This window comes from Temnothorax americanus, unplaced genomic scaffold (assembly GCF_048541705.1).
Source record: "Temnothorax americanus isolate GAGA-0224 unplaced genomic scaffold, ASM4854170v1 Scaffold36, whole genome shotgun sequence".
NCBI classification, from domain to species: Eukaryota; Metazoa; Arthropoda; class Insecta; order Hymenoptera; family Formicidae; genus Temnothorax; species Temnothorax americanus.
Window position 1 is genome coordinate 44,926 of NW_027509505.1, and position 25,231 is coordinate 70,156.

At 43.3% G+C, this 25,231-nt stretch overlaps 2 protein-coding genes across 9 annotated transcripts in view; one reads left to right on the forward strand and one right to left on the reverse strand.

The window, feature by feature from the left end:
• Positions 1-54: 54 nt before the first annotated feature.
• LOC143901767 (uncharacterized) lies at positions 55-1,963 on the forward strand. 3 transcript variants are annotated; one of them, XR_013258179.1, is made up of 4 exons: positions 55-301; positions 522-648; positions 1,036-1,243; positions 1,404-1,963. XR_013258179.1 is itself a non-coding variant. In XM_077414304.1 (2 exons), exons 1-2 carry the CDS (start codon positions 164-166, stop codon positions 582-584), a joined length of 201 nt encoding a protein of 66 aa, XP_077270430.1. In that variant the 5' UTR covers positions 55-163; the 3' UTR covers positions 585-710. The 3 variants fall into 3 exon arrangements, 1 of the variants encoding a protein (XP_077270430.1); XR_013258180.1 differs by lacking the exons at positions 1,036-1,243; positions 1,404-1,963 and adding an exon at positions 732-891; XM_077414304.1 differs by lacking the exons at positions 1,036-1,243; positions 1,404-1,963 and having other exon boundaries at positions 522-710.
• Positions 1,964-1,969: 6 nt separating this feature from the next.
• Unc-13 (protein unc13 homolog) overlaps positions 1,970-25,231 on the reverse strand; it is a 92,180-nt gene continuing 68,918 nt past the window's right edge. For 2 of the 6 annotated variants that reach the window (XM_077414298.1, XM_077414295.1), the window contains 12 exons: positions 16,824-16,965; positions 16,077-16,529; positions 15,697-15,847; positions 13,734-14,468; positions 13,419-13,640; positions 12,881-13,333; positions 12,658-12,789; positions 12,355-12,580; positions 11,930-12,079; positions 10,858-10,962; positions 10,585-10,747; positions 1,970-10,485 (listed from right to left, as the gene is read on the reverse strand). In XM_077414298.1, coding sequence (XP_077270424.1) covers positions 10,188-10,485; positions 10,585-10,747; positions 10,858-10,962; positions 11,930-12,079; positions 12,355-12,580; positions 12,658-12,789; positions 12,881-13,333; positions 13,419-13,640; positions 13,734-14,468; positions 15,697-15,847; positions 16,077-16,529; positions 16,824-16,965 — 3,230 coding nt within the window. In that variant the 3' untranslated portion in view covers positions 1,970-10,187. Of the gene's footprint in view, positions 10,486-10,584; positions 10,748-10,857; positions 10,963-11,929; positions 12,080-12,354; positions 12,581-12,657; positions 12,790-12,880; positions 13,334-13,418; positions 13,641-13,733; positions 14,469-15,696; positions 15,848-16,076; positions 16,530-16,823; positions 16,966-23,042; positions 23,150-25,231 lie in introns of all 6 variants that reach the window. The other 4 variants (XM_077414297.1, XM_077414300.1, XM_077414301.1 and 1 more) reach the window with 4 other exon arrangements.

A 25,231-nucleotide genomic window follows, 5' to 3' on the forward strand; every position in this document is an offset into this window, starting at 1 on the left:
ATCTACTAGCTAGGATTTTTTCGAACGAACCGCAGTTGCGTTGGCGTCACTGAGTCACTGCCACCTTGACGTAGGAGCTGGTAGGAGCCTGCTGTGTTGTTACGTCTTGATCCGATGGCAAAATAGTAAAATTATCTCGTGATTCTTCGAAACCTGCTTCGAGATGCTGCGAATTGTGGGCTGTGTTGCAAATATATGTTTTATGGTACACTTGAATGTGATGGAGGCCACCGATTGGTGGTATGGGCAGAGAGATCTGTTCGGTCCATATCCCAGAATACCGGACAAGGACAAGCTGAAGGTAACCTTTGCGATTGTTGTAATCTGAAGCTCTTAAGTTTACGTTACACGTTACTCTTCGCCTCTTCGCCAGAGTTAGTCGATTTTAATTCAAACTTCAGGATTATTTCATTTGAAATTAAAATCCGTCGATATTAATTGTCAGATGAAATCGCCGTGTTAGTCATTCAAGTGCTTCCGGCATTAGCGACCAAGTCACGATTTGTTATTTATTGTTACAGAGAGAAATTGAATTTGCAAAGGAATGCAGGAAGTTTATCAAACCGCCTAAAGCCTGTGTCTAGTCTGGACCGATTTATGTATTAACGGAACTTTGTTAACTCCAATTGTACACGCGTAGCGAATATAGTATGTATGAATATGCGTTCCTTGGGGAAAATGTAATAAATGTTACATTAATTTATAATAATGTTGCTTGTGTTTTAAATTAGGTTTCAAGAAACTATAAAGAACCTTACAAACAAAATTCTTTTTATATACTTGATGCCGCAATATTATTGCTTAAATAAATCAATTTTCTGCGACAGTTATGATTTGAAATAGTACAATACTATCGAGGGAGATTTTTTATTTTTATTTTTATTCTAAAATACTTTCACAGATAAAATTTGTTCGTTAAAATTGCGTTTAGCAGAATGTCTATTTTGCAACTGATAGAAGTTAAAAAAATTTTATGTGGACTTAGTCGAATTTCATCCGTTGTATCTTCGAATATTTTTTCAACTACTTAACTAGTGGCCGGCTCGCCCCTAGTTAGTGGAAGAGTACCAATTTAATTTCGAAAATGGTTATACTGGCGCTATAACGTACAGGGGCTTTCGAACAGTCCCGTGAAAAAGACCGGGATGGCCTCTCTCGGGCTTCTCTCTGCAAAGAATGGAATCCGATGGAATATTGGAGGGTCACGGACATGGCCCCGGCGACAGATGGAATAATTTCAGAGGCAAGTAGTTTCGGATAAGTTTATTAGAGTCCCTGGATTTACCTTCCCCTGAGGCAGCTTATCCCAATAAGAAAGCCATCCTTTTCTATACCCCTCTCTTGATACATCGCAAGGTTTCACTTTCACTTTCCCTCTCGCTATATTCCATTTTTTTTTTAAGAGCACCCTTCGGATATGGTACGTTGATCGCAAAACGAGAAACGAGAGAAGTGCGCGAAAACGGACCGCGGGTAAGGAAGTTGCGAAATTAAAGGAATTGTCATATCGAACGTGTGACTCGTTTACTTTGCTCTTAGGACGCCAACCGTAAAAACTTCGATACTTTACAGACTCGCTAGAGGCACGATAGCGGCTGCCGTTCTCGCTCTCGTTTCCGGATTGATTCTACCAACCAACTTTGAGTTATAACAGGCTTTACTTATAATTAACTAAATTACGTCCATTATACTATGCATATTGTTCTACGTACTACGCTATTATCTAAAACGAAACAATCACTTGCTATTACAGAGAATTGAATAACGTTGATAGAATCGTCTCTACAAAATTCGACGAGATTTCTCGAAGATTTTCGGATACCGAGCGAGATGCAGCCGCTACGATTCCTCCTCGCGATGCGAACAACTTTACCATAGGCAACGATATTTTTTTAAAAACATTTACAATGCGGAAGTATATACGACGATGCAACGCAACGCAATAAAGTAGTCGTAAAGTTCAGCGGCCGTTTCTCTCTTTCTTTCTCTCTCTCTCTCTCTCTCTCTCTCTCTCTCTCTCTCTCTCTCTCTCTCTCTCTCTCTCTCTCTCTCTCTCTCTCTCTCTCTCTCTCTCTCTTTCTCTCTCTGTCTCCCTCTGTCGTTTTTAATATGCTAACACGATGGAAACGAAACGTGTATATTGAAACACTTCACAACGTTATTTTTCCCCTTTTATGTACAATTATCCCAAGAAGATCGGAATACGTCTATTTTCTGTTTTCACTTTTCTATTACACTTTTGTCACGACAAAAGCGTACCTGAAAAATGGAAAATAAGAAGCGACAAGCTATTCCGTCTCTTTTCGAAGAGTGTTTTTTCATGGAAACATTCTCTCATCCGCTTTACTTCTCGCTCGAGCCGTTTTATTACCTGATCATACGTTTACTTGTGTGAGACAAAAGAAGTGAATGACAGTCGGAAAAAACACGGCGCAGCGCATTGTAACACATGGAGGCAAAAACATGTTGGAACATTGAAATTTTTATAGGGGGAGGGTGTAATTTTGATGGGAGAATGAACATTCGGAAAATCACCGCTCCGTGGCTGTCTCTCGGGATTTCTTCTCGAGATATTTCCCACGTTCTTCTAGATGTTCGGTGAAATAGTATTTGCAACAAATCTGATATAGACAATTTATAATACAACGATAAACAGTCTGTGTATATTTGCAACAAGATATCTTTCCTTAAGCATAATTTCTCCGAACTGCATGCTCTTTGCCCAAAGAACCTTTTAATTTCGAGTTCTTTTTCTTCAGCAAATATATCGTAACCCTTCAATACATGCAACGTCATATATTTTCGTAAGTTTTAAATTAAAATATTATTCAAGCAAAACTACTTATGATTAATTGAAAAATATGAAAAACACAAGAAATGTATTGTCTCTTTGATTTTCAGTTCCTTGTAAAAACTAGATTGCTTTTGTAAAAACAAAATAAATTTTAGCTTGATTGAGAAATTTGCAGTTTAAAGGAAACACGCTTAGCGTGAGAGGGGACATCCCTCGGGACAACCTGTACAATAATATAATATGACTCTTAAAATATAATTTGTGTGGTGAAAATGGGCGGAAAAGTACGTTTTTCTCTGAGTTTTAGATATGTTTTAGAATAGATTCAAATCACTCGAGGCAAGATAAAGTGAAAGTGATGATGGTTCAGAATTATTTCTCGATCGAGCGGGTGAGACAGCAACACGGATCGCGATCATGACCATGTATATGTATATGTATATATAATGTATATACACACTTGTAAATATGTATATAATATGTGCAGTCGTATGTGCAATATATTCTGTGATTACACGATCGAGATGCGATAATATCTTACACGTGCGTGTGTACTGTCGATGCGAAAAAGAAAAGAAAAATTAGATTACAGAGGGTGTTTTTCGGTTGGGCAACGGCGAACAGACGCTTCGTTCGGTGTCGACGTAACGACGCGAGTGTGACTCGCTATCATGACGATGATGACGACGACGATTGAATGAACAAGGTTCGCACCTTCGCACTAACGATCTCTCCCTCGTATCCCGCCGAGTCGGAAACCTCCGAGGTCTCCGACCGGGCCGAAATAATTGTGATCGCGCGAGCAAATAATGTCGGCCGATATCCGAGTAACAAGAATTCTATTTCGTTATATTGCGTTCGTTTACGCAAAGAGAATATTATTGAAGAGGCGAATGGATAAGGAAAAAAAAACGCGCGTTTATTTATAATCTTTCGAGACTATTATTTATAGCGTTCGTTTTGAAATTGAACGTTTTTAGATTTTTTAGAAGACGAATATCTTCGTATATTTTCGAATATATTTTTTTATCTCAATGTCTTCATTCACTCACCCCCTTGTCACACTGTATATGTATCATATACAGCGTGTATCAACGTTGTATTACTCGAATAAAGACCAGCAATAAATCACAGTTAGTGTATACAGTATATACAGTATATACGCTATATGTATACAGCTATCTAGCTTATACGACTTAAAATTAATAGTATTTAAACTCTGTCTCTCTGATATAATAATGCGATGATATGGCACGTGGTGTGTGTGTATGCATGTGCGATGAGGTTCAACGATGATATATAACTCTAATAGGTCCCTCTCTCGATCGTCTCTTTTCTCTATCTCCCTCGTCCATTCGACTACAATGTTTCCCCATAATTACCTAACTAATCACTCGGGAATTAGTCCCCTGTCTCTCTCTCTCTCTCTTGCTTTGATTCCACATTACGTACCACACTTCTCTCTGGAATCCATCCGTATATACCTACACTCGATTACTCTCTAAATATATATGTATACGAACTCATTGAATATATAAATGTAAATAATAAACAGGCGGGACCGTGTTCTCGCGGCGCGATCAGCGCTTGGAAATACAGTTGCCCGAGTTTTATATAATTTTTATTTGTCTAATACACACACGAAGGTCGCCTTTTTAACGTCAACGTGACGCGAGAGAGTCTTAGACAATCGCACTTACGCTGAATATACGCCATCAGAACACGGACCTCGACATTGGCCATACGACAGCTATAGGATCTCTCACGTTTAGCATTAACACGAAAACGGTTAACGAATTCATCGTTAGAATCGACAGCTCCTCAACGTATACGAAATAGAATTTTCTTATAACCCAAGGAAGAGATTTTACATATCTTCAACTTTTTTTATTCGCTAACTACGTGCGGCACGATATTTAATGGATGATGCGCGATATATCCTTAAAACGAGGCAAGTCGTACTGTATATATGGATCTCTAATATCTAGTTGAACGGTGCGATTGATGCGAGCCGACATCCTCCGTGAAAATCGCGTCTCACTATATGCATTGATTCACCAGGATTGTCAGGATTGTCAGGAGAGGCAACGCGCGCTTGCCCGAGCCGCACGATCGCCGTCCGATACGACGGATTGTCGTCGAATCGAGCGAATCGATCAGTGGGACAATACTGGTAATTCGTCCGCGACGATGATGACAATGATCGACGATGACAATGATCCGTTTTTCAGAGATGAGAAGCGTAACGACGGCGCGTGCGTTCGGAGCTTCGATCGTGTGAATGTGGACTATGTGGAGTCACACAAGCGCTATTCCGCATGAATGTGGGTGTGTGAGTGTGTTTTTGTGTGAATGCGATGTGTATTTTGTGTTGTATGGGATTATTTACATATATGTATGTACGTCCGGTTCGCTGGAGAACAACGCGTCGGCGCGAGTGAACAAACGAAAAGTTAATTATCGATGAAGATTCGGTACTCTAGGATTCTACGCAGATAAATCCTCTTTGTGTTGAATGTGCGTGTTTCATACTCGGATACAATTGCTTTGGGTCATCTTTGTCGCCTGCGTAGCGGCGACGTGTCATCGAAATCTCTCTCTCTCTTTCGTTTCCATTTTCCCTTGCTCGAAAAATTTTCTCGACAATAACGGCGTTTTCCGTGGGACGACGAAGCTTGCTTCTTCTCTTCTCGCTCGTTAGTCGTAATTACCTAATAAATCACGCTGGTGATACGCGTTCCGCGTTTTCGCGCGAGTTTTCATCGTGCCTCCTCTCGCGCCCTATTACGAGTAACACTCTTAATACGCTTTTACTTACGAAACACAAACATCCCGTCTTGTTTTATATATTTATTAGGTACATTACATATGTGTCAATACGATTCTCAAGCATAGTATTGTCAACAGTTGTGTATATCTTTTTTTTTCTCTCCTTAGTTTCCCTTTATTACCTGATCTCTCTCTTCCCCCTGCTAAAAAAATGTATATCTCGCTTACTTAGCGATCTGGAATCTGCCTTGAATTTCTGATCGTGATTCTCTACACTTTCATCGGCGACCGGACGCAAAAGTTTGCGGCGATCCCTTGGGGATTTCCCTTCGATACAAACGAGAGATAATCCGAGATACTTTACTTTGAATATTTTTTTTACGATCGACAGGAACTGTGAAGCAATGATGGATCGATTTACAGATGATTCAGAATCATTCCAAAAAATTAATCATAAACTTATTTATTTAAAATTGTAATTATATTTATTTAAATTTGCAATCATTCAGAGAGGACTAAGAATGATGAAAAACTATGAAAAATATGTTTTAAGAAAGGCAAACCCGTAAAATTATAGTATATGCTAAACTAAACATATATGGTTTAAGCGTAAATTACGTGATTTTTTTCAGAGCTTTGCTTTTTTGAGTGGATTTTTAATCGGCACCGTGTCATATATGTAATCGTTCACTGAATTTCCTAATTTTTGTCGTTATGCGCTACACACTTTTGCGTCCTGTAATTTCGCGTCAATATCTCCTTGCAGCTGGTAATATCGTGGCTGAAGAGTTACGATTTGTTAATGCGGTACACAGGATGTTCCAAGTTTCGCCTATCTACGGATTCTCCGATCAATTTCGAGTATTCTTCCTTAAACGAAAAGTGTCAAGGCAGCGATAAGTTTTAAACTGTAACGTGATAAAAAGTCTAAGAATTTCAACGAGCAGTAGAGATGACGGACCTTCTTTATTTAATTCGAAGGAAATTTTACTTTTACGGTATTTTTATTTACGGCTTAGACGTATTTAACATTAGAAAGTTGTGAAAAAGGATAAAACTTTCGTTAAGGAGAAATCAACTGCGAATTGACCACAGAATCGATAGATGAAGGGAAGTGGAGGCGAATCTGGATCACTCTGTACATATGTAATATATGTATATATATATATATATATATATATATATATATATATCATCTCTCTTTCTTTTACTCCCATTATTGCGACGAGACTCCTCGGACGTTTACAGAGAATAGAAATATGGGAATGTATTTAAAGAAGAAAAATACTGTTGCTATGTTTAGGATCGGTGTAATGTCGTAGTCATCTATCTTTGTTATCTGTTTCCAATTTTTCTGTACAATTTCCATTTTCCGCGCAGGTACGCGGACTCCGTCTGCAGGTCTCGCCTCGTACGTGTACGTGTATATGTTTCTTGTGCGTGTAAGGTGTAGCGTGTCAATGTCCTCTTTAAGGGGTAATTATCACAGAATACACGAGATATTTTCATTAAGCTTACAAGATATTAATCGAAGCGGAGAGTAGGAGGAAAAATTGGCGGCCGACCCCGTCGACGGTCGCGGGTGGTTGCGGGTGGATCTGCGATCGGGGGGGGGGGGGAACGAGTGTCGAAATAATCGTCTGGGTGTGCTGCCCCGTCGACGTGGCCGATCTGAGTGCCGAATTCGCCAGTCCTTTCGTAATGTACTTAGTGTTAGGCAGCGGAGAAAATAGACACTTTTATAAATGAAGATGGTGGCGAGATCGCGGACCCGTGTTTTTTTTTTTTCCTATCAGCTTGAATTTTCCCGGTAACCGTCAACGACATATGCAGATGCAGGTGCTTCGTAAATCGGTCACCAAATTGAAGTTAAAAAAAAAAAACTTTCAACATCAGAATTGTAATACAATTTCGAACATCTTATATCATTGGCTAAAGATATTTTAAAGAATTCGATACCGTAACAATCTGTCTCACTTTTCTTTTAAAAAATACTTAAACAAATTAATCTCTAAACTTAGCGAATATAAATTATTAATTTATAATCGATTAAAGTTACTTTATTTTTCTTAATGTTAAGATTAATTCTCTCAGATTCTTAAAGAGGCGGGCTCGATCACTGTTATGTGGAATTTTTTAATTCACGGCCTGATGCTTCGACGGATACTCAAATTTGGTAAGCACCTGCAGCTGACAATGAGATAATCGGACGTTCATTATTTAGATGGCTCTCGTCTCTTTTTTTCTCTATCTGCCGATCGAAAATCCCGCGCTCGCAGCTACATCAGCAGTTTTATAGACACTATACACAATACGTAAGAGAGTATAATCTAGACGTACTACGTAGTAGAAACTTTTGAATATAATAGCGTAATCTCCGGAGTTGTGTTGTACTTGCCCCGCCCGACTCTGCAGCCCTGGGCTGGACGATGACTGGATTCATCGGATACGAGGTCGCGTGCCTTCGAGTTTCTCTCACGGAGGGATCCGACCGAAGCTTCGTGCGATCGTAGCGGATGATAGCGAAGAAGGGTTCTCTCTACCCACCTTCTCGGCCCGATACGTGTTCCTGATAAAAAGAGATCGGCGAAAACGCGGTGGATGCGTTTCTACGGACGGGCGAACGTCCGCTATGCACACGAGGTAAGATGTATAAGATGCGGATGAAGCTAATAGACGGTAGAGGTAGTTATACTAATAACAGTAGTTTTAACGTCCAGTGCCTCACGTCACATTCCGAGATAGGCGTAAAAAAAACAGCGATAGCTAAAGAGAGAGAATCAAAAGCTACGATATAATTACTTGCGCGCGCGCTACAAGATTACAAGTAGCCGTCGAAGTTCACGGATACATTACTCGAATAGCTCGGGTATTACCTAACTTTGATAATATCCAGTAATCGGTCACACTCAGATAATATTCAAAGTACCCAGGGTATCCGAGTACCGACAGCACTTATTTACAGGAGTGTAAAGTTCAATTTTGTAGACTCGTTCGCTCGCCAGTTCGTAGACCGAGGATTCGCGTTCGCAGCGTGTCGGGGGCGTATCGCTGGTTTCGTTAATACGCGACTTCCGAAGGCGCGAAGGGATGTTTCGCTCGTACATCTTTCGCTCGGCAACGATCTGGAATCGGTACGCTGCTTTCGCGTAGCTTTCGAAGCTTTCGGGCGGATCACGGCATCATTCGCAACAGCAGCAACAGCATCAGCAACAGTCAGACTCTTACGATCATTTCTGATATAATCTTACGAATAAGAACGTACTTTACAATTACAATGCCTTACTAACTTTTATCTGTTCTTTTTTTATTACTAATGGCACGTCGCTACGTGACGTCACAGGACGTGCCTATTTGGTCGTACGCAATGCTACATTTAAACTGTATATTTAGAAAAAACTTCTTCGTCTCAACAATGTTTTCACGTATCTACAGTAAACTCATCCTCCTGAACAAACGGCCTAGAAACGACGCGGTCGTATCGCGCGCGCGCGCGCGCGTGTGTAAACGTACATGTGAATGTTATGCGTATGTGCGTGGTATGTAAACTTTATGTATACGATTCCGGGTGTATTTTCGACTTCGCCCTTTGTTTGCAGCACATGCGGCCGCGTCGCGATCAAGGACCCCACCATACGTGGACTCGCTCTTCGTCCTCTTCCATTTCGAAGTCAGTCTTTCGGCGAACGGCGGCGCGTCCGATCGAGAGAGTCTCTGTCGCTTTTTGCGCAGCACCTGTACTTGAGTTTGTTCGCGGTGTTGATCTCATCTCGTCCTATCTTACGTTACGAATATTACCAAATATATTGCGTACTGGCAGCACTGTTTTCACGTTTCGCGTTTTTTGTCTAGCGAACACTCTCTCCTTCGTATCTCCATCTCTCCCTGCGTCTCGCTTGCGACAGCCGCACGAAGAAGAGTCCGATCTGTCTCTTGTCTCATAGTAGTACCGGAGCATCACTCATTGTCGTCGTTATCGCGAGCTCTGCTTTGTCGATTATTTTAATTCTCTATAAATGCAGGCGGGAGGAATCGCCCTTTTTTCATTATTGTAGTAGTACGCAGGACGAACGCCGAGCCACGCGGGGTTGACCTAGCTCGTCGTCCTATCTCGAGATCTGTGGAAGATGGTGGTTCCCGGTGCATCGTCGCTGTCCAGGGACGGGGTTGAAGCTCTGTGTATATGTGTGTGTGTGTGTGAGAGAGTCTCGTAAAAAAGGGAGAGGAATTACGCTCGATTGAACTCCACGGCGCGAGGGAAGCTGGAGAGAAGAAGCTTCACGGTAAATCGAATCCCGTCGCTAGGATTGTCCCTCCTTGAGTTGCGTGCCTCTCGGCGAAGAAGGGCGGAAGGGTTCGGGGCGATCGTTTTCGCCGGGTGAAATCGCGCGAATTACATCTCTCTCACGGAATCGTGATAGGTTTTGTTCGCTTGTGGCACCGAAGGCATCAAAATGCTGACCCCCTTTGGACGGCCTCCTGCTTCTCCTCCTCCTCCTCCTCCTCCTCCTTCTCTTCCTGCTCTTTTCTTCTCTTTCTCTTTCTTCTCCTCTTCGGGCTCTTTCCAAGCTCGAAGTACTCGAGTCGCTTCGCTATCGGCTTATTAACGCAACATCGTGTCTCCTCAAGTAGGATTCGGCAGCGGTGCCTCCTGCCTGATGTCACTCTTCAGCTTCACGAATTCCTTGGCAATCTCGTCGTTGTTGCGCTGCGATAGGATGCGCAAGATCGTGTAGCCGGTCTCGTCCATCTGGATACGCTTGCCGAGCGACAGCCAACATGCGCACGAGCCCTCCTCGACGATGTCCTTGAGTTGCATCACCGCGACTCCGACGAGCCTGTCCTCCCTCGCGAAGCAATAATCCTTCACGCAGATGTGCAATTCGTAGAAATCTAGCTGTTGTTGCTCGTTACCGATCATACTGAGGACAAAGACAAGGCAAGAGTCAGATAAATTTTAAATTTGTATCTGTGTAAATGTTAGTAATTACTGATAAATTAAATTTTGCGTCGTAACTTACAAGTCAAAGCTCTCGTTAAATTGTGGCGACCAGTTATTGCTCTTTGATTTCGTCGATTGTTTTCTTTTCTTGCCAGTAAGATGCGGTCCGATTAGATTCACTTCAACGTACGGCCTGAACATGCCCGTCGCCAACTGCCACTTCAAATCGTTCGCGGCCACAACTAGAGAACAAAAGATTTTTTAAAATAAAATTATTGATGAGTAAATTAACAATTAGAATTATTAATTGTCAATGTTATATGATACAAACTTTACGAGATTGTAATCGTACCTTTGACGGTGACTTTCTGCTCTCCCGTTCCCGGATGTGTAAAGAGATCCACTTGGATGCTCACCTCGCCTACCGAACCTTCGTCCGAACCGGCGGTATCTGGAACTTGAAGAATTCGCAGTCAGAATTTACGCTCAAGCACGATGGTCGTAAAAGCTAGAAATGGCATCTAAACACTACGCGGACTTCGTCTGATTCTATCTGATGCTATGATCCGAGACTAAGGCTAAGAGAGTTCTAGTTTTCGATTTCTATTTCTAGAGCAGATTACATGCTCTGATAATAGGCAGGTCAGGTACTTGTTGTCAGCATAATTATCAGAGAAGACGAAGTCAGCCTCCGCGAAGTTTTCACGATTCGGTCACACGTGGTGTGTTTATCGGGAATTATAACTTTTCTGATTTCATCGGTTTTGCATTGAAAGAACAAATCATTTTCTTTTGTATTCGGAGAATTGAATCTCCGAAGTGCGTATGATACAAGTGTCCATGGTGCAGATGATCGATCGATTGATCAATTAATCTGTGCATTTTTTTTGGGCGTTTGTTCCTTAAAATTTTCGAAGGAACAGCGTGGCGCTAGATAACGACAAGTATGTCACACGCTTGTAAGAAGATCGTGTATGGTGACTGGTGGTTAAATGACAAAATTTTCTTGATACGTATGTGTCAGAAGCGTTGTACTGAAAAAAACACGAGACCGAAGGAGGCAGTTTGCTGGTCGATAAAGTTCTCAGTAGTAGCAGCAAGAGTGGCGGCAGTAGCAGCAGCGGCAGTGATAACAGCACAGCTTCCTAACACAGCTATCGTTGTCGAGACATTTTTGGAACATTCTTCTTCTTTAGGAATATAAAGACATGAACATAAAGATTTAAAAGAAATTTCTTATCGGCTTATTTATTCTTATTTATTAAACGGATATTTTTAAATTACTAGTAAAAGAGTATATTGTGGAAAACTGAAGAAGAAAATTTCACATCGAAAGACGTCTCGACGGAACGATCACAGTTCACTACGGCCTAAAAGTCTCTCCGACACTTCCAGCGACCTTCTAAGGTCTGCTCTGGTGGTACCTTGTCGGCTCTCTCGACGAAGAGAGGGCTTGCTCTGGCGAAGGGGTTCCTCGAGGCTTTCCATACCCTCGGCTCCTTCCCCTTCGTCACCTCTCTCGCTGCTCATCGAACGCTGACGCTGACGTAGCGTTGACGCATCGTTCAGCGGCACTGTCCCGACAATTTTCATTACGTCGTAATGTGAGTGTAAACACGCACACGCCGATATATACTGACTTCTCGTGCGATAATTGCGCGACGGAACGTGTAATGTGTCGTTAGAATATATCGTTTATGCCTAACTAATTCATGTGTGTTCCTGATTAGTTTTTCGCTTTTATCGCGATTTCGTTCCGCAATTACGTAGTACAAGAAACATATATAAAAATAATAGTTATTACAGTTTATTCATTTGTAATGTGAATAATGAACTCCAAGCGACATACCTTGGTTGACTTGCGAGGTGACGAAGGTCTTGATGAGGGTGTCCGTCGTCTGCGTGTACAAGCTTAACGCATAACGGAGGCTCTGCAGTTCCGGTGATTTCTCCAGGAACGTCTTCTTCAAGCCGTTACCGCCGGCGTGGAAGTACTGTTTGATTGTGTCCAGAGCGACCTCGAGAACCGCGCACTGCTTCGGCGAAAGATTCTTTTCTACTTCCTTGGAGATATCCTGAGTGGATATCATAAATTTAGATAATTCAATTAATTCAAATTATTTTTGCGACTTGAATAATTTGTTTCAATTACCATAACTCCGCTGAGAGCATTCTTGACATCGGGTTTTCCAGCCATGTGGTTCTTAAACAGCTTCGACATGTCTTCTATCTTGGCGTTCGCAGCGAGATTCTTTGCGTTATCCGTCAGATTCTTGAACATCATCTACAAGAAACAAGAATCACAAATCATAACATACGTCGCTTAATAATACTTCTACCAATTTTTTTCAAATAAATTTAATTATAACACGTACGCTCTTATCCGTCATAGGTGGCAAAACGACGGTCTTTTCTAAAATTCTCATGACTATCTTCCACAGTTCTTTCAATAGTCTCTTCAATACCGTTTTCTCGCACGATTCAGCGTATAGAGATAGGCTACCGTCGAGTAGAACCATGAGTGGCCTCAAAACTTCGTCGGCCTCTACGTTTACGTTGTTTCTTTGCGCTGGCTGCGACAAGGTTACCTGTCCTCCGCCTTTGATAGCCAACAAAAGATCTCCTAGCTCCCTGACGGAAACTGTTATTCGCGGTTCCAAACTGTTCGCGAATAGTATAGCCAAATCATCCAGAGCGCTGTTCAGTTGTTGTTGCAGCTCTTTCAATATGTTCGCCGCGTCCTCCTCGAGCTTGTCGCCGCCCATTGACTCGAACATCTTTTCTAATTGCACCCGAAGTTGTTGGATGTTGTTCATTAAAATGCACGCCTGTAGAATGAAAGAATTTGTAATAAAGTTACTGTCAGTAACTTCGCGCGAATTTTTGTAAATTTTGTCACTCTCGGGCACGTACAATTCGTTCCTCCTTCAGATGGCTGGGGAATTCCTTCTTCACTATATCCGCGTAAGCCACCAAAACTTTGACGATGGTCTTCGCGAATCTCTTCATATATCTCTTCCAGATCTCCGGGTCCGGACATTCCAGCTTCGACACCACGTCGAAGCACTGCGTCAGCTGTGTGAAAACATCGACGACGGAGACGCTGAAGAGCACATGCTCGCTGCTCTTCTGGAACTGTAAGAAAAGATTGAAGAACCACATTAGAGAAGGCTGCTGCATCGCCGTATCGAGACTCGTGGATAATATCATGGCATATCACACACTTACGCCTTCCTTTTTATCTCTACTAAAGGCACCGTGGAGATATTCTAATGAGACGTCATCGTTTTCATTGAGCCATTGCATGACGAAAGGCTCGAACCAGGCCGGGTATTCTGGTACGGCGCCCTTGTATGGCGGCACGTCTTTGACGTAATTGGCGTGCAGCCACTTGACTTTGAAGTGCAGATTCATATAGGCCGAGGACTTGCACAGTCTATGCTGCTCGTGCTCCTCCAGGGCGTACTTCATGTCCACCGCGAACAAGGACCACATCGTGGCCGCCGACAGTTGACCGATGTTGAACTCCTGAGGGAATTGATTTAACACGGGCGCATAGCTGTTCTTGTCCTCCTCGATCACCGAGACTATCAGGGCGATCAGCTTGTGCCAGAAGTCGAGCGAGTCGAGCCGCGGCCCATGATCGTCCGAATCCCGTTTTGCCTCGTTCGGATCCGCCTGGAACTCTCGATTGTACAAATCGTAACAGTTCTCGAAGAGGAACTGGTAGGTCGATCGCAGGCACGCTTTCACGCAGTCCTTCACGACGGTGCTGGCCCGCGGCGGGCTCGACAGTTCCTGGACCTTCATACGGAAGAACGTAATGCTCGTCAGCAGGTCCACGGTGCTCTTCAGGTCCATCAGCTTCTCCTGAGTCGAGGCCGGGAAGTTGTTCCTGTACATCGACAGGTCGATCCTGAGGGAGTTGTGCAGCTGATCCAGAAGCTTGACGAATTTTTCTTTCTATAACGAGAATCGTCTACTTAGTTTCTTTCACCAGTAATGGTAGTTGCGGTAAGGTTTTCTTTTTGAGAAAATAGAAAATACGCTACGATAAGTACGCCGACTTTTTTTTATTTTACCGCGGAAATTTTTTTACCGATGTAATATCTATATGTTTCGCTAAGAGAGTTCCTCGAATTTTTTTCTCTTTTAATTTTTAGCCGAATTTCTTCGTGCTTGGAAAGTTTCGCGTAATATTTTCGAAGAGAAATATCATGCATAATTCAAAAGTATGAGAAACACATACTCTCTCGTACACCAGTTCTCTTCCGGAATTAAGAGATTTATGAATTTAAATTTTGTACGAAATTTCGATTTACATATCGTTCGCTGTTTTATGGGAGAGAACGTCGATTTGTAGAGGTATGTGAAAATAATTTCCATATTCCCCGCGCGGCGGAAAAATCCATTCGCTCGGCCTTGGCTGCCAGTCAGTTAAACTACAGATGGTGGAAAAAGAACGCGGTCGAAGAGAATCTTAATTAAAATCTTAATTAAGTGGCTTTTGCATACGGTCTTTCCGCTGTTTTTTCTCTTTTGCTCAAGAAAAAGTTATACGCTAAGAAAGATATAAAAAATGCAATCATATAAACACGGCGCGACCTTGCCACTCTTTAATACAGGCATAGTTTCGTGACTCGACAGGTTTTGGGACCGAATGTAAGCATCTCTCGCTTAGACTTTATTGTCTTTTAAAATCAATACGGCTAAAAGTCAAGTTACTGATTCTTGGAAGAAATCCATTCTAATCCGCTAAATGACCAATTCGCCAAGATTCAGGCTTTATTCAAAGCGCCTCGATGCCGGCAGAGACTTCGCTTAATCCCTCTCGAAAGTTTGTGAAGTAATTATTTAACCAACGTTATACATATATATATATATATATATATATATATATATATATATTCGCGTCGGCTGATCCCTTTATTCCTGGTGACCTGGTGAGAACGGAATTGACGGAGAGTCGGGCGAAAGGCGCGTCCTTGCGCAAATCAATGCGTGACCGTCTAGGTGTCTAGGATATGAGAAGTAGCTCGGGATAAGGGATAGCGCCGGTTGCCAGGAAATTGCACGAGTATTTCTCGCTTCTCTCGCCGTCGGGTACCATTACAGCCTTCGCCATCCCTCACTCCTCTACTGCGCGCGCGGCGGAGATACCGCGGCGCAATCTTCAACATCCGGCACTTACCCCGAAGTTACTGGCGGCAAATCTATCACTGGCCGACACGGCCGGACTGGCGGTCGTGTGGGCGTAGTACGCGTTTATGTTTGCCAGGAGGGTCGACATAACGGCCGGCACGCCTGGACACAGGTACTTGGTTGAGAGGCAGTGGAAGTGCCTGGAAAATACGATATCACGATTGTATCGAAAAACCATTCGTTTTGATTCTCTCTATTGCGTCAGAGCGCTCATCGCAGTTTATTTTAATCTGAAATACGTGATTTTAACTTTTATTCCGCTTATTTCGATTTCATTTTTATAATAAATATTGTCTTGTTATAGCAAAAACCAATAGTTGTTAATTGATTAATGGCCAATTGCGAATATGTGGCTTAAACGATACTCACGTCATCGCCTGGTAGATGCTCTCGATGCCGTAACGCATGGCGAATTCGTCGACGAGCTCTTCGCCGGGAGGATCGAAGTAGAGCTTCCAGTCGTCGTCGCCCTTGTTCTGAGGAGGAGGCAAGATCACCATGCCCCCATTTTCCTCGCACAGACTGTGAAAGAGATTCTCGTGCAGGCAAGTGTACTGCACGTGGTAAGGTGCCACCTTCTCCTCGCCCTTGATCTCGACGCTAATGTGCAGTCGAATGGCGCCCGACACTGCGCTCTTGTCCGTCCTCTTTTCCAGGTTGTACCAGACGTCCATCTCGCCGCTGAGAGTCCGTACCTCGATGATGGTCTGCCCAAGAAAGTCGTCGCTCTCCCTCGTCAGTTTTTGCCTCAACTTCGACTTCAGGTCGTTGTCCTCGTCCCACACCCGAACTTTGATCCGATCGGACGAATTGTGGCACTCGCTGCGAACAAAAATTTGTGGTTTTTACGACGCCTATATCGTAATGCACTTTAAATCACGCTCTTCCTGAGACCAGATTGAATTTTCTTCCAGCGATCTTAAGCGACTGATAATTTATCGACGAAAATGTACGCTAATGTAATTTTAACAATGGAGAAGTAGCGTAAATATGTGCGAGCAAACAATTTGACGTCATCGCTTGTGAAAACGAAAATTCACAGCCAGCAAGATTGAGAGCGGAGAGAATTACGCATTTTGCTGGCGTAGCAGAGAGAAACTTATCGAAATTACTTACAAGTAGAACTTTTCGTGCCAGACTGGATTTAGTTCCCGCGGCATGGTCCTCGTGCGTTTCTTTACTTTGCCAACTTGGACCGTCACGTAGGGATCGGATGTGCCGCTCTTATCTTTGGCGATTAATCCCTGAGCGCTGATCACTAAGGACGGAAGAATACAATTAGGAGACCGTTCGTCGCAGGCTAATGCCTAAAGATAATGCCTAGAATTCCATATGGAACAGACTGAGCGCGAAGAATTTAATTCCCGCGGGCGTAAATTTCTAATTTTGCGGTGTACATAATTCGATTACCACGGGACAATACCGCCGAATGAAAACATTACCGAAGTTTTGCCAGCTGGCCAGTATCCAAGAACGCGACTGCGAGAGTTAATCCAATAGAGCTAACAGAACCGGATATCCGTCGGAACATATGTTCGCACCGTGCTGGTGAAAAAAAAAGTTCGCCCTGAACCCGCACATTCCACTTTCAATCGCACGATTGCGTCGCGATGAAATGGCATACGTGGAAACAATATCCGCGTGTCTCTATCATATTTCTTCCTCGTATAATCGGGCGAATAAAACGGGCGGGCGATAAAACCGTCGCGTAGAATCTCGATTGGCGACTCGCGCCTCGACGAACTTAAACGGTACCTTCTTACGCGATAAGCCAACTGAAATTACGAACTATCCTGCGGGCCCGTCGCATCGTTCGGTAGATCGTCGTTTCGAGTCGACGGGGTAGCTGGACGTTCGGTCACAAACGCGTGGTTACGACTTTCAAAACCGAGGCTGCACGTTCCCCGAAGCGATAAAGTTTTACTGTCCCGTCCCGATTCTGATTTAGCCCGCATTTACGCCACGACGATTTCACGTTTATTACTTATGATATAATCCGCGCCGTATCGTTGGAATTGCTCTACTTTGACAGTGACTAATAAGGCAAAGTAATGTGAAGATTTTATGCCGTTAATTTATGTTAATCACAGGATTTTCTCCACTCTTGGAGAAAATAGAAGAAAATAGAAACTCGTATTTTCCTTGCAGCAATATATGAATCTACGAATTGCTTCAATTTTTTTCGCTATCGTCAACTTGATTTTTGCGCTTACGATAAACAGACAGCGGACTATTTGGAAGAAGTCTTTTCGCGGATGTTTCATATTCATCTATTCGCACGTGCGCGTCGGCCGAATGAATAAATATGACTCTGCTTTATGTGAGAATTTAATTAAAAACAGGTAGCGAGTCCCGCAGGGCTTTTATCTCGAAATATTCGAGGAATTGAGAAGAGCTGATGCTTCCCTACTGTATCTTTTCCGTTATTAAATTCGTTAGGTGTTTTTTTGCGAAACTTCAGATTTAAAACAATCAACTTTATTCCCCGAGGGTGAGAGGAACTTGCGGCGTATTTCAATTTTTAAACGGAAGAACTATTACCCGTACGTACACGAACGATTGACAAATCAATAAACGTAGATAAGTCAATTCACGATTGGTATTTTTCAATGGCAAAATGGCGTGAAATATTCTATTTTTATCCGTGTCATCATAGTTACAAATAATTATATACGCCGTGTGTGAGAAGATGCATGCAAAGGCTCAACATCCATCCGATTTGGACATTCGATATCCATTGTAGGCGCAGCCATCGTAAAAGCGTGCAAAAACTTGGCTTGGATCACGTACATATATATCATATAATAACGTACGTATAACATACGTATACATACGTCCACATACATATATAAGGCATATATGTGACAACATAAAAGGAATATTTAAAACATATAAATATATATAGATAGGTATATATATATATATATATATATATATATATATATATATTTGGGTGTGTGTGTGTGCGTGTGTGGTATCATATATCAAATAACGTGCTTCGGTTTGGATCGACGGACAGACACACATGCCCATGCTACTAACTCTTTCTGATTCGCACCGCCGATTGCAGTGGGGACGATCGTCGATGCTTCCTGCCCTCGATGAATGTCGATTTCATACCTAATCTCATTAATCATCAAGTCATCGCCACAATCCACTTGGTGAGAGAGATGTCAAGAGTCTCGGCGCGTACAGGCGCGTCCGTGTATTGTGTGTGTACGCGTGCATATCCACGCATGTGTGTGTGAGAGTGTTAATTTGCGCAGCAGATTGCGTTTTACAACGTCTGCACTCTGTATATAAATGAGCATTGCGCTTCATTAATTTGATAATTAATCCGATGTAAGATTATTATCGCCATATGCGATAATGATTGAGGCAGGTTTATGGATTTGTGCAGCACCGATTTATGCGTTTTATTGGGAGCGCAAGGCGCTTAAGATGTGGAAGAGGTGCCACGCACAGCGCTCGGCAGATGATGCACGCGATAGAAATTGAGTACTTCATAAACGAAACGATGTAGACGGGGTGAACACGTTACGCATGTTTTACGCCGTCACGTCGCGTTCTGCATGACCCGTTATAACAGAACTCGGCATTTCGAAAATTTAATTTTTAAATATCAAAAACCCGAAATATAACGCTTTGCTGAATTTCACGTATGATTTCGAAAAAGAAAATGTCGGATCGATCGTTGCAACGATTGATCGCGAAGCAACATTAATATTGCAGTATTATCATCGTCATCGAACGTGTAATTTGTCGTTTGCGTGTGCGTTACGAGGTCGATCGTTATCAACGCACATTGGTTCTGCGTGTTAAGTCGCGTACTTACTCCGTACGCAGATTCAATCTCGCGATTGAACACACACTCACACGCCAATTTAACGTGTCGGGCTCGCAGCCGTGAGTCGCATTCATTTTTAATTGATCGTACTGCGGCGATGCGTATGTATTAACACATTGGTGGCGATTATGCGCGCGGTGTCGCGCGCGGAATACACTACGTTTTATCTGGTTTCTTTTTATTTCATCTCTCTCGCAAAGGGAGATTCTCTCCCGCGGGAATAATACGATCCTTCCCGCGTCTCTCTTCGACGCTCGATTCTCCGGCGCAATCTGCAGCGGTATATCTCGTCAGATCGTAGTCATATTAATTTGCGCCCAGTGAGTCAGGAGATTTGATTACTGGGGCGGAAGAGGAAGCGGCGCCGACTGTTACCACCTCCGCTCCACCTCTTTCCCCCAATTCGCACTCCCTTATTTCCTTGATTCTCCTCCCTTATTTCGCGGCGGTTAACCCGTTGAGGGCGCACGATCAAAATCAGATTACTCTCCGAAAGCACACGGGGAAAAAGATCGAAGCATTAAAACCAAGAAATATTGAATAGTTCGATCCAGTTTCTCGAATTATTTTGAAGAGAAAATTTTGACCCTTATTTATCTCAATAATGAAAAATAACGCTCGAATCTTCTCGCAAAGATTTATACGTACGTTTCGTAGTTGCAGGTCGATATTGCGTCGCTTCTTTTTCTTCGAATGTAATTCTTTATCAGGACGAAAGTCACGAACAGAGCAGAAATGGTCAAGCCAACGAAGCAAGCAGCCAGCACGCGGTTGACAACCGGCAGTTTCTTGGCGAACTAACTTCGCCACAGAAATTGTATCAATTTTCTTCCGTTTCTTTTTTTGATTATCCGAAGTCGTTTTCCGCGCCGAGAGTACATAAACGCGCGACGAAAGGAACGCTCACGACGGAGGAAATAAAAAGCTTAGAAAGGAGGAGAGACGCGCTGTCTAAAACAGACTGTTCCGCCGATTTTCATTCCTCTCGTTTCTTTTTTTTATACCGCGTCCTATTTACTTATCTCCCGTTCTCAACGGGATAATCGTAACCTTCCCTTTTTCATACCGCGCCGTCCTCGCTTTTTCCCTCGCTACTTCCGCTGTTAGCGGTGGACTAGGAAAGCGCAGCTGGATACGTCGGCAGCTTTTGAAAGGCAAAAAAGTTTCGTTGCAGCTCGCCGTGCTCTCTGCTTATCGACTTTTCTCCGCTGAACCACGTTCCGTGGCGCAAATACCGTTCATCCTCCTTTATCTTTCCAGTTTGCTCGTAAATAATTAAGTATCCCTCTTAGTGTCCCTCAGTCTCTTGCATTACGTTAAGTGCGCAAAATGTAGTTTATGGTGAATTTTATGTGCTTTTACGTCATTTGAAATTCGTCCGTGTTCTCCGTTCGCAATTTGCAGTTTTTTGTTCTGCATCTTCGATTAACGCAGGGTGGAACGATGTGTTAGAACCGTCTTGTTATCGTACCATTATTGAGGCGTTAGATATATATATACGAGCGATGATAAGAGATATGAAAGCGCTCCTGGGCGCGCTCAACCGAAACGTTAAGGCCCTCCTTTGGGATCCACGGCGAGCTTCGGTTATTTAAGACGACCGAGACTGCGAGACGGGGAAAATTTCCTCCGCCCATAAGATTATCTTCACTCGCGGACGTGCGCGAATCCCCGCAGCAGGAGCGTCGCTGCAGGCGTAGCTCGAAATGGTTTCTTCCATTATCCATTTGCAGGTTTCACCATCGGCAGTGGTCTTAAATGAAAGAAAACAAATCGAATATCCCACTGGATTTTCCTACGACGAGTTCTCTTAGCTCCTCGCGTTTTCGGCGAGTTCCTGGCGTATCTCCGACGTTGACGTCCCCGATCGCATTTCGACTGTTTCTCATTATTGGCTGCGAGCCACGTTGATCGGGGACACGTTAGCACTCTTTCCTTTTCTCTCTGTGTTACATTTCGGATGCTGGAAATATTAGAGAGACGTGCTGAGAATTGAATTGGCGGAATTCTTGCGACCAAGCGATATAACATTATGCTGTGAGATTATGACGAGAATTCCGAATACCGCGTTTCCTGAAAAATGGGGATATGCCCGCCGTTCAATTGTATTCTTTTATGCAATTTCCCAGTAGATAAGAAATATATCTATTCATACATGTACGATGTGAATGGGCTGCGGAGGCTGAGCACAGCTATTACGCTGGTCTGTACGTTGAACTATCGATCTTGGCGAAGAGGAGCGCATATGTATGCAGCTTGCACCGCTCGCGTCTGCCATGTCGTTCGCGACACTACGATTGCAATTCCGATCGGTGAACTATAATTTTCTACGACATACGCTACTTGTAATACCGTATAAAGTTATACGCCCCGGCCGCTTATCATTTTTATTGGTATCTGGACGTTGTAGCAGCGTCGGCGAATTGATAAAAATTGGAAGAAATAAAAGTCGCCGCTGTGTGAACGGGAAAGGGTTGCGTAGTCGAGAGGGTTTTGGCCATGCGTACAAATGGGATAAGTCACCGATGATTATATTTGCCGATTCGACATGTTACCTTGAGGTTACGGATCTGGACAAATCGCTTCGTTGGAACGACGTCGTCACGCTTTTCAGTCGACCGACCGGCTGAACTTCAAATTGCTTTAGTTTTCATTGTAACAACAGGAATGCGAAACGAGCATAGCAATATATATATCGTCTAACTTTAATATATTTCGAAAGTTTACGCAAGAATGAACAGTAACGTCGTGGAGAGATTCAAGTACGCCCCTCGATCGATTCTCGGGGTTTGACTTCGTGCCGGACGAAGTGCATCGATCGCGCAATGTGCATGCCCCGGTGGTGCAATTGGAATGCGAGAACTCGACTGTACGCGGCACAACGCAAAGTGTACCTCATATATCACGCGACGTTGCTTATCAACCCGATGGTGCTCTATGACATAGATCTTTTCGTGTTTGCTTTGAAAGACGAGAGTCGTGCGCGCGCGAATAATGACGAATGAAAAATTGAGATACGTGTGTGTGTGTATGTGTGTGTGTGTGTGAGAGAGAGAGAGAGAGAGAGAGAGAGAGAAAAGAGAGACTGTGCTCTTATCAAGGGGCGCGCGCACACAGGATGCATAATACGTCACTTCTGCTCTTGATTACGGATTGTCGGATGAATTCGCGGCCTGTCTGTTTCGAGGCAAAGTTTCAAACTCATCAGAAAATCTGTAAGCGACAGAGATTACGCAACCGTGAGATGCGCCTCGTAACGCGGTGATTTTCGAAACTTTGCTCTCGTGATTCGGTGAAAGAAAATAGTATCACGAAGGAAAGTAAATGGTGATCAATGTTCGCAGAGAGTTTCAAGAAGTTTTCGTGTAAGTGTGTATTTCAAGCGTGTGTGTGTGTGTAACGTGGTTACAGAACTGAGTGGTGGCTCATTATCGAGATTGTGGTGAAGGATCGTTAAAACGCTTTCTAAAGTATCAGTATCGTGTCACCTGTGATGGCGATCTTGCAGGACCACTTGCTGGTACCCTCAAGGACGATCTGTTCGGCCTGCTCGAGGCTGTCTATGTGGGTATCCGGGTCGACTGAAAACGTCGTGCTGAAAAGAAGACAATGTCGTCGTCATCGGATCGTCCTTCGACAACCTCTCGTACCCTTCTCCTCTTATCGTCATTTCTCCTCTCATTTTCACGCTCTTTAGAGATTCCTCGGGGAGGAAGATCTTCTCGAGGCGGGCAGCCTCGAGGCGACCAGGAAGTGTACGTCTTACGGAGGCCACCGAAGGACGCGAAATCATCGCGAGGCGGAAAAAATCGTCCGTAATCGTCCAACATCATCCAGCAGCAGCGACGACAGCATATTCAGCAGCTCAGCTATGCTAGCAGGAATACATTCGCGCAGCCAGAATGCTAAAGTATTTTTCCGGGGTTTAGCCTGTATGTATCTCGGTATTTTCGTGTATGTGTGTGGGTGGGTGTCTCGTGTGAAAGCAAAGCGAGACGTGTGTGTTAGATCCGCGCCTCAATACAGGATGAATTAGCTCTGTCCGCTAGTCCGAGTTTCTCCCCTGTGATCTCCTGTACCTTTTGCGAATTTTGCGCGAGTCGAGCATACGGAATTTGACGAATGAATATGGATGATGGATGTCAATCGGGACTACTCGAATTATAGCTCGACCGGAAGCAACGCGATTGATTTTATTTATATAAAAAAAGATTCACGCTGGGATTCACGCTTCGGTGTGGAGGAATAATAGATGGGTTGAAGCCGAGGAGAGCGAGAACCGCGTCGATCACGATGCGTTCCGTACAACGGAACGCCATACCGAGTTCCATCCGAAGTTTTGTCGCAAGTACACGGAAGTATGTGCAAGAGAGACCAATCGATCACGCCGATACGGTAACGAGCGCATTGCCATGCCACCTGTTAATCCCTCGTGGTTGTGGAATTAGCGCTGTTTTATACAGGAAGCTGTTCTTCTGCGAGGGCGCGTCTACCAGCCTAGAATAAGAAACTTGTTGCTCGACTTACATGGCCCACCGCCAACACGAGACTTTCATTGATCTCTAAGTTATGGTCTCTAAATAATCGTTTTACGAAGACGCGATCAACTATATGAACATCTTTATAAGCGCAACGACCGGGCTACTCGATCAGATTTCCACCTATCTATTAACTCAGAAAAATCTAATTTTCTTTTTTTTTTTATCAAGGAATAACTACAGATATCTTTTACTTGTGTCGAAAGTTTGGTGTCAACATCGAGTTAAAAATTTATAAAAAAATATTGCGAAAATTGGAGCGTAGGTTTGGAGTCAGAAGACAGTTTGAGGTAACGTAATTTTTTTGAGAGTAAAAGAGAAAAAGAATGATGAATCGAAATTCTCTCTCAAGTTACGGCGATCAAACAACGTTGAATTATTCTTCACTAAGTATGCCGCGAGGGCTGTGTATGTATTTACATAGCTACCATCCCCGTCGGCACGATAAAACAACGATTGGAAGAAGAAAAGTTTCATCTTCCCTTTGAACCGGAGCCACGATGGTCCTGAAGACGCGTCGTCGCGTGAAATGAAAGCGGCGAGTACAAAGGCGCATGCGAAATATTTCGGTCACCCATTCGGTGGGTACTTTTTCCTCGATCGAGTATGTTTTCCAGCAAAACATCTCTCGCACGGAAATAGTCCGTGAAAAAGAAATCGATACGCACGACATGTGCCGGTGCGGTTCGTTTACGAGAAGTAAATAAAATGAGGCAGACTAACTTGAATGTTTTTTCAATAGGAACGTAACTTTATAAAGGTACTTTGAAACAAAGAAACAAAGAAAATGTACCTAGTTTCATTGGGACGTATTGTCTCGCTCTCCCTGCATGCCCGACAAACTTTATCGTCTACAATTTATAATCGTAATTTATTTCCCGAAATAAAGCGTATAGGAAACGCGAGAGGAAGGACAAATACATTTATCTCTATCCTTCAACACCTACGTCTTCGTAATAAAATGCAAACCGTTGAGCTAATCCGACATCTATCGAGACGAATTTATTTTCCTTATCTTCGACACGCGAGACCTATATTTCCGCTACGGGTTTCGAACCGAGCAGCTAAGCTGACGCGTTCGATCGGGACGATGATCGATGCCCCGTGACGTTCGACTCTCATCTCGCAGCGAAACGCAA

What these genes read in the sequence shown, in the direction of transcription:
- LOC143901767 (XM_077414304.1), top strand. Translation starts at nt 164, where the DNA reads ATGCTGCGAATTGTGGGCTGTGTTGCAAATATATGTTTTATGGTACAC. An exon ending in CGGACAAGGACAAGCTGAAG is followed by an intron (nt 302 to 521) that starts GTAACCTTTGCG and finishes TTATTGTTACAG; the next exon opens with AGAGAAATTGAATTTGCAAA.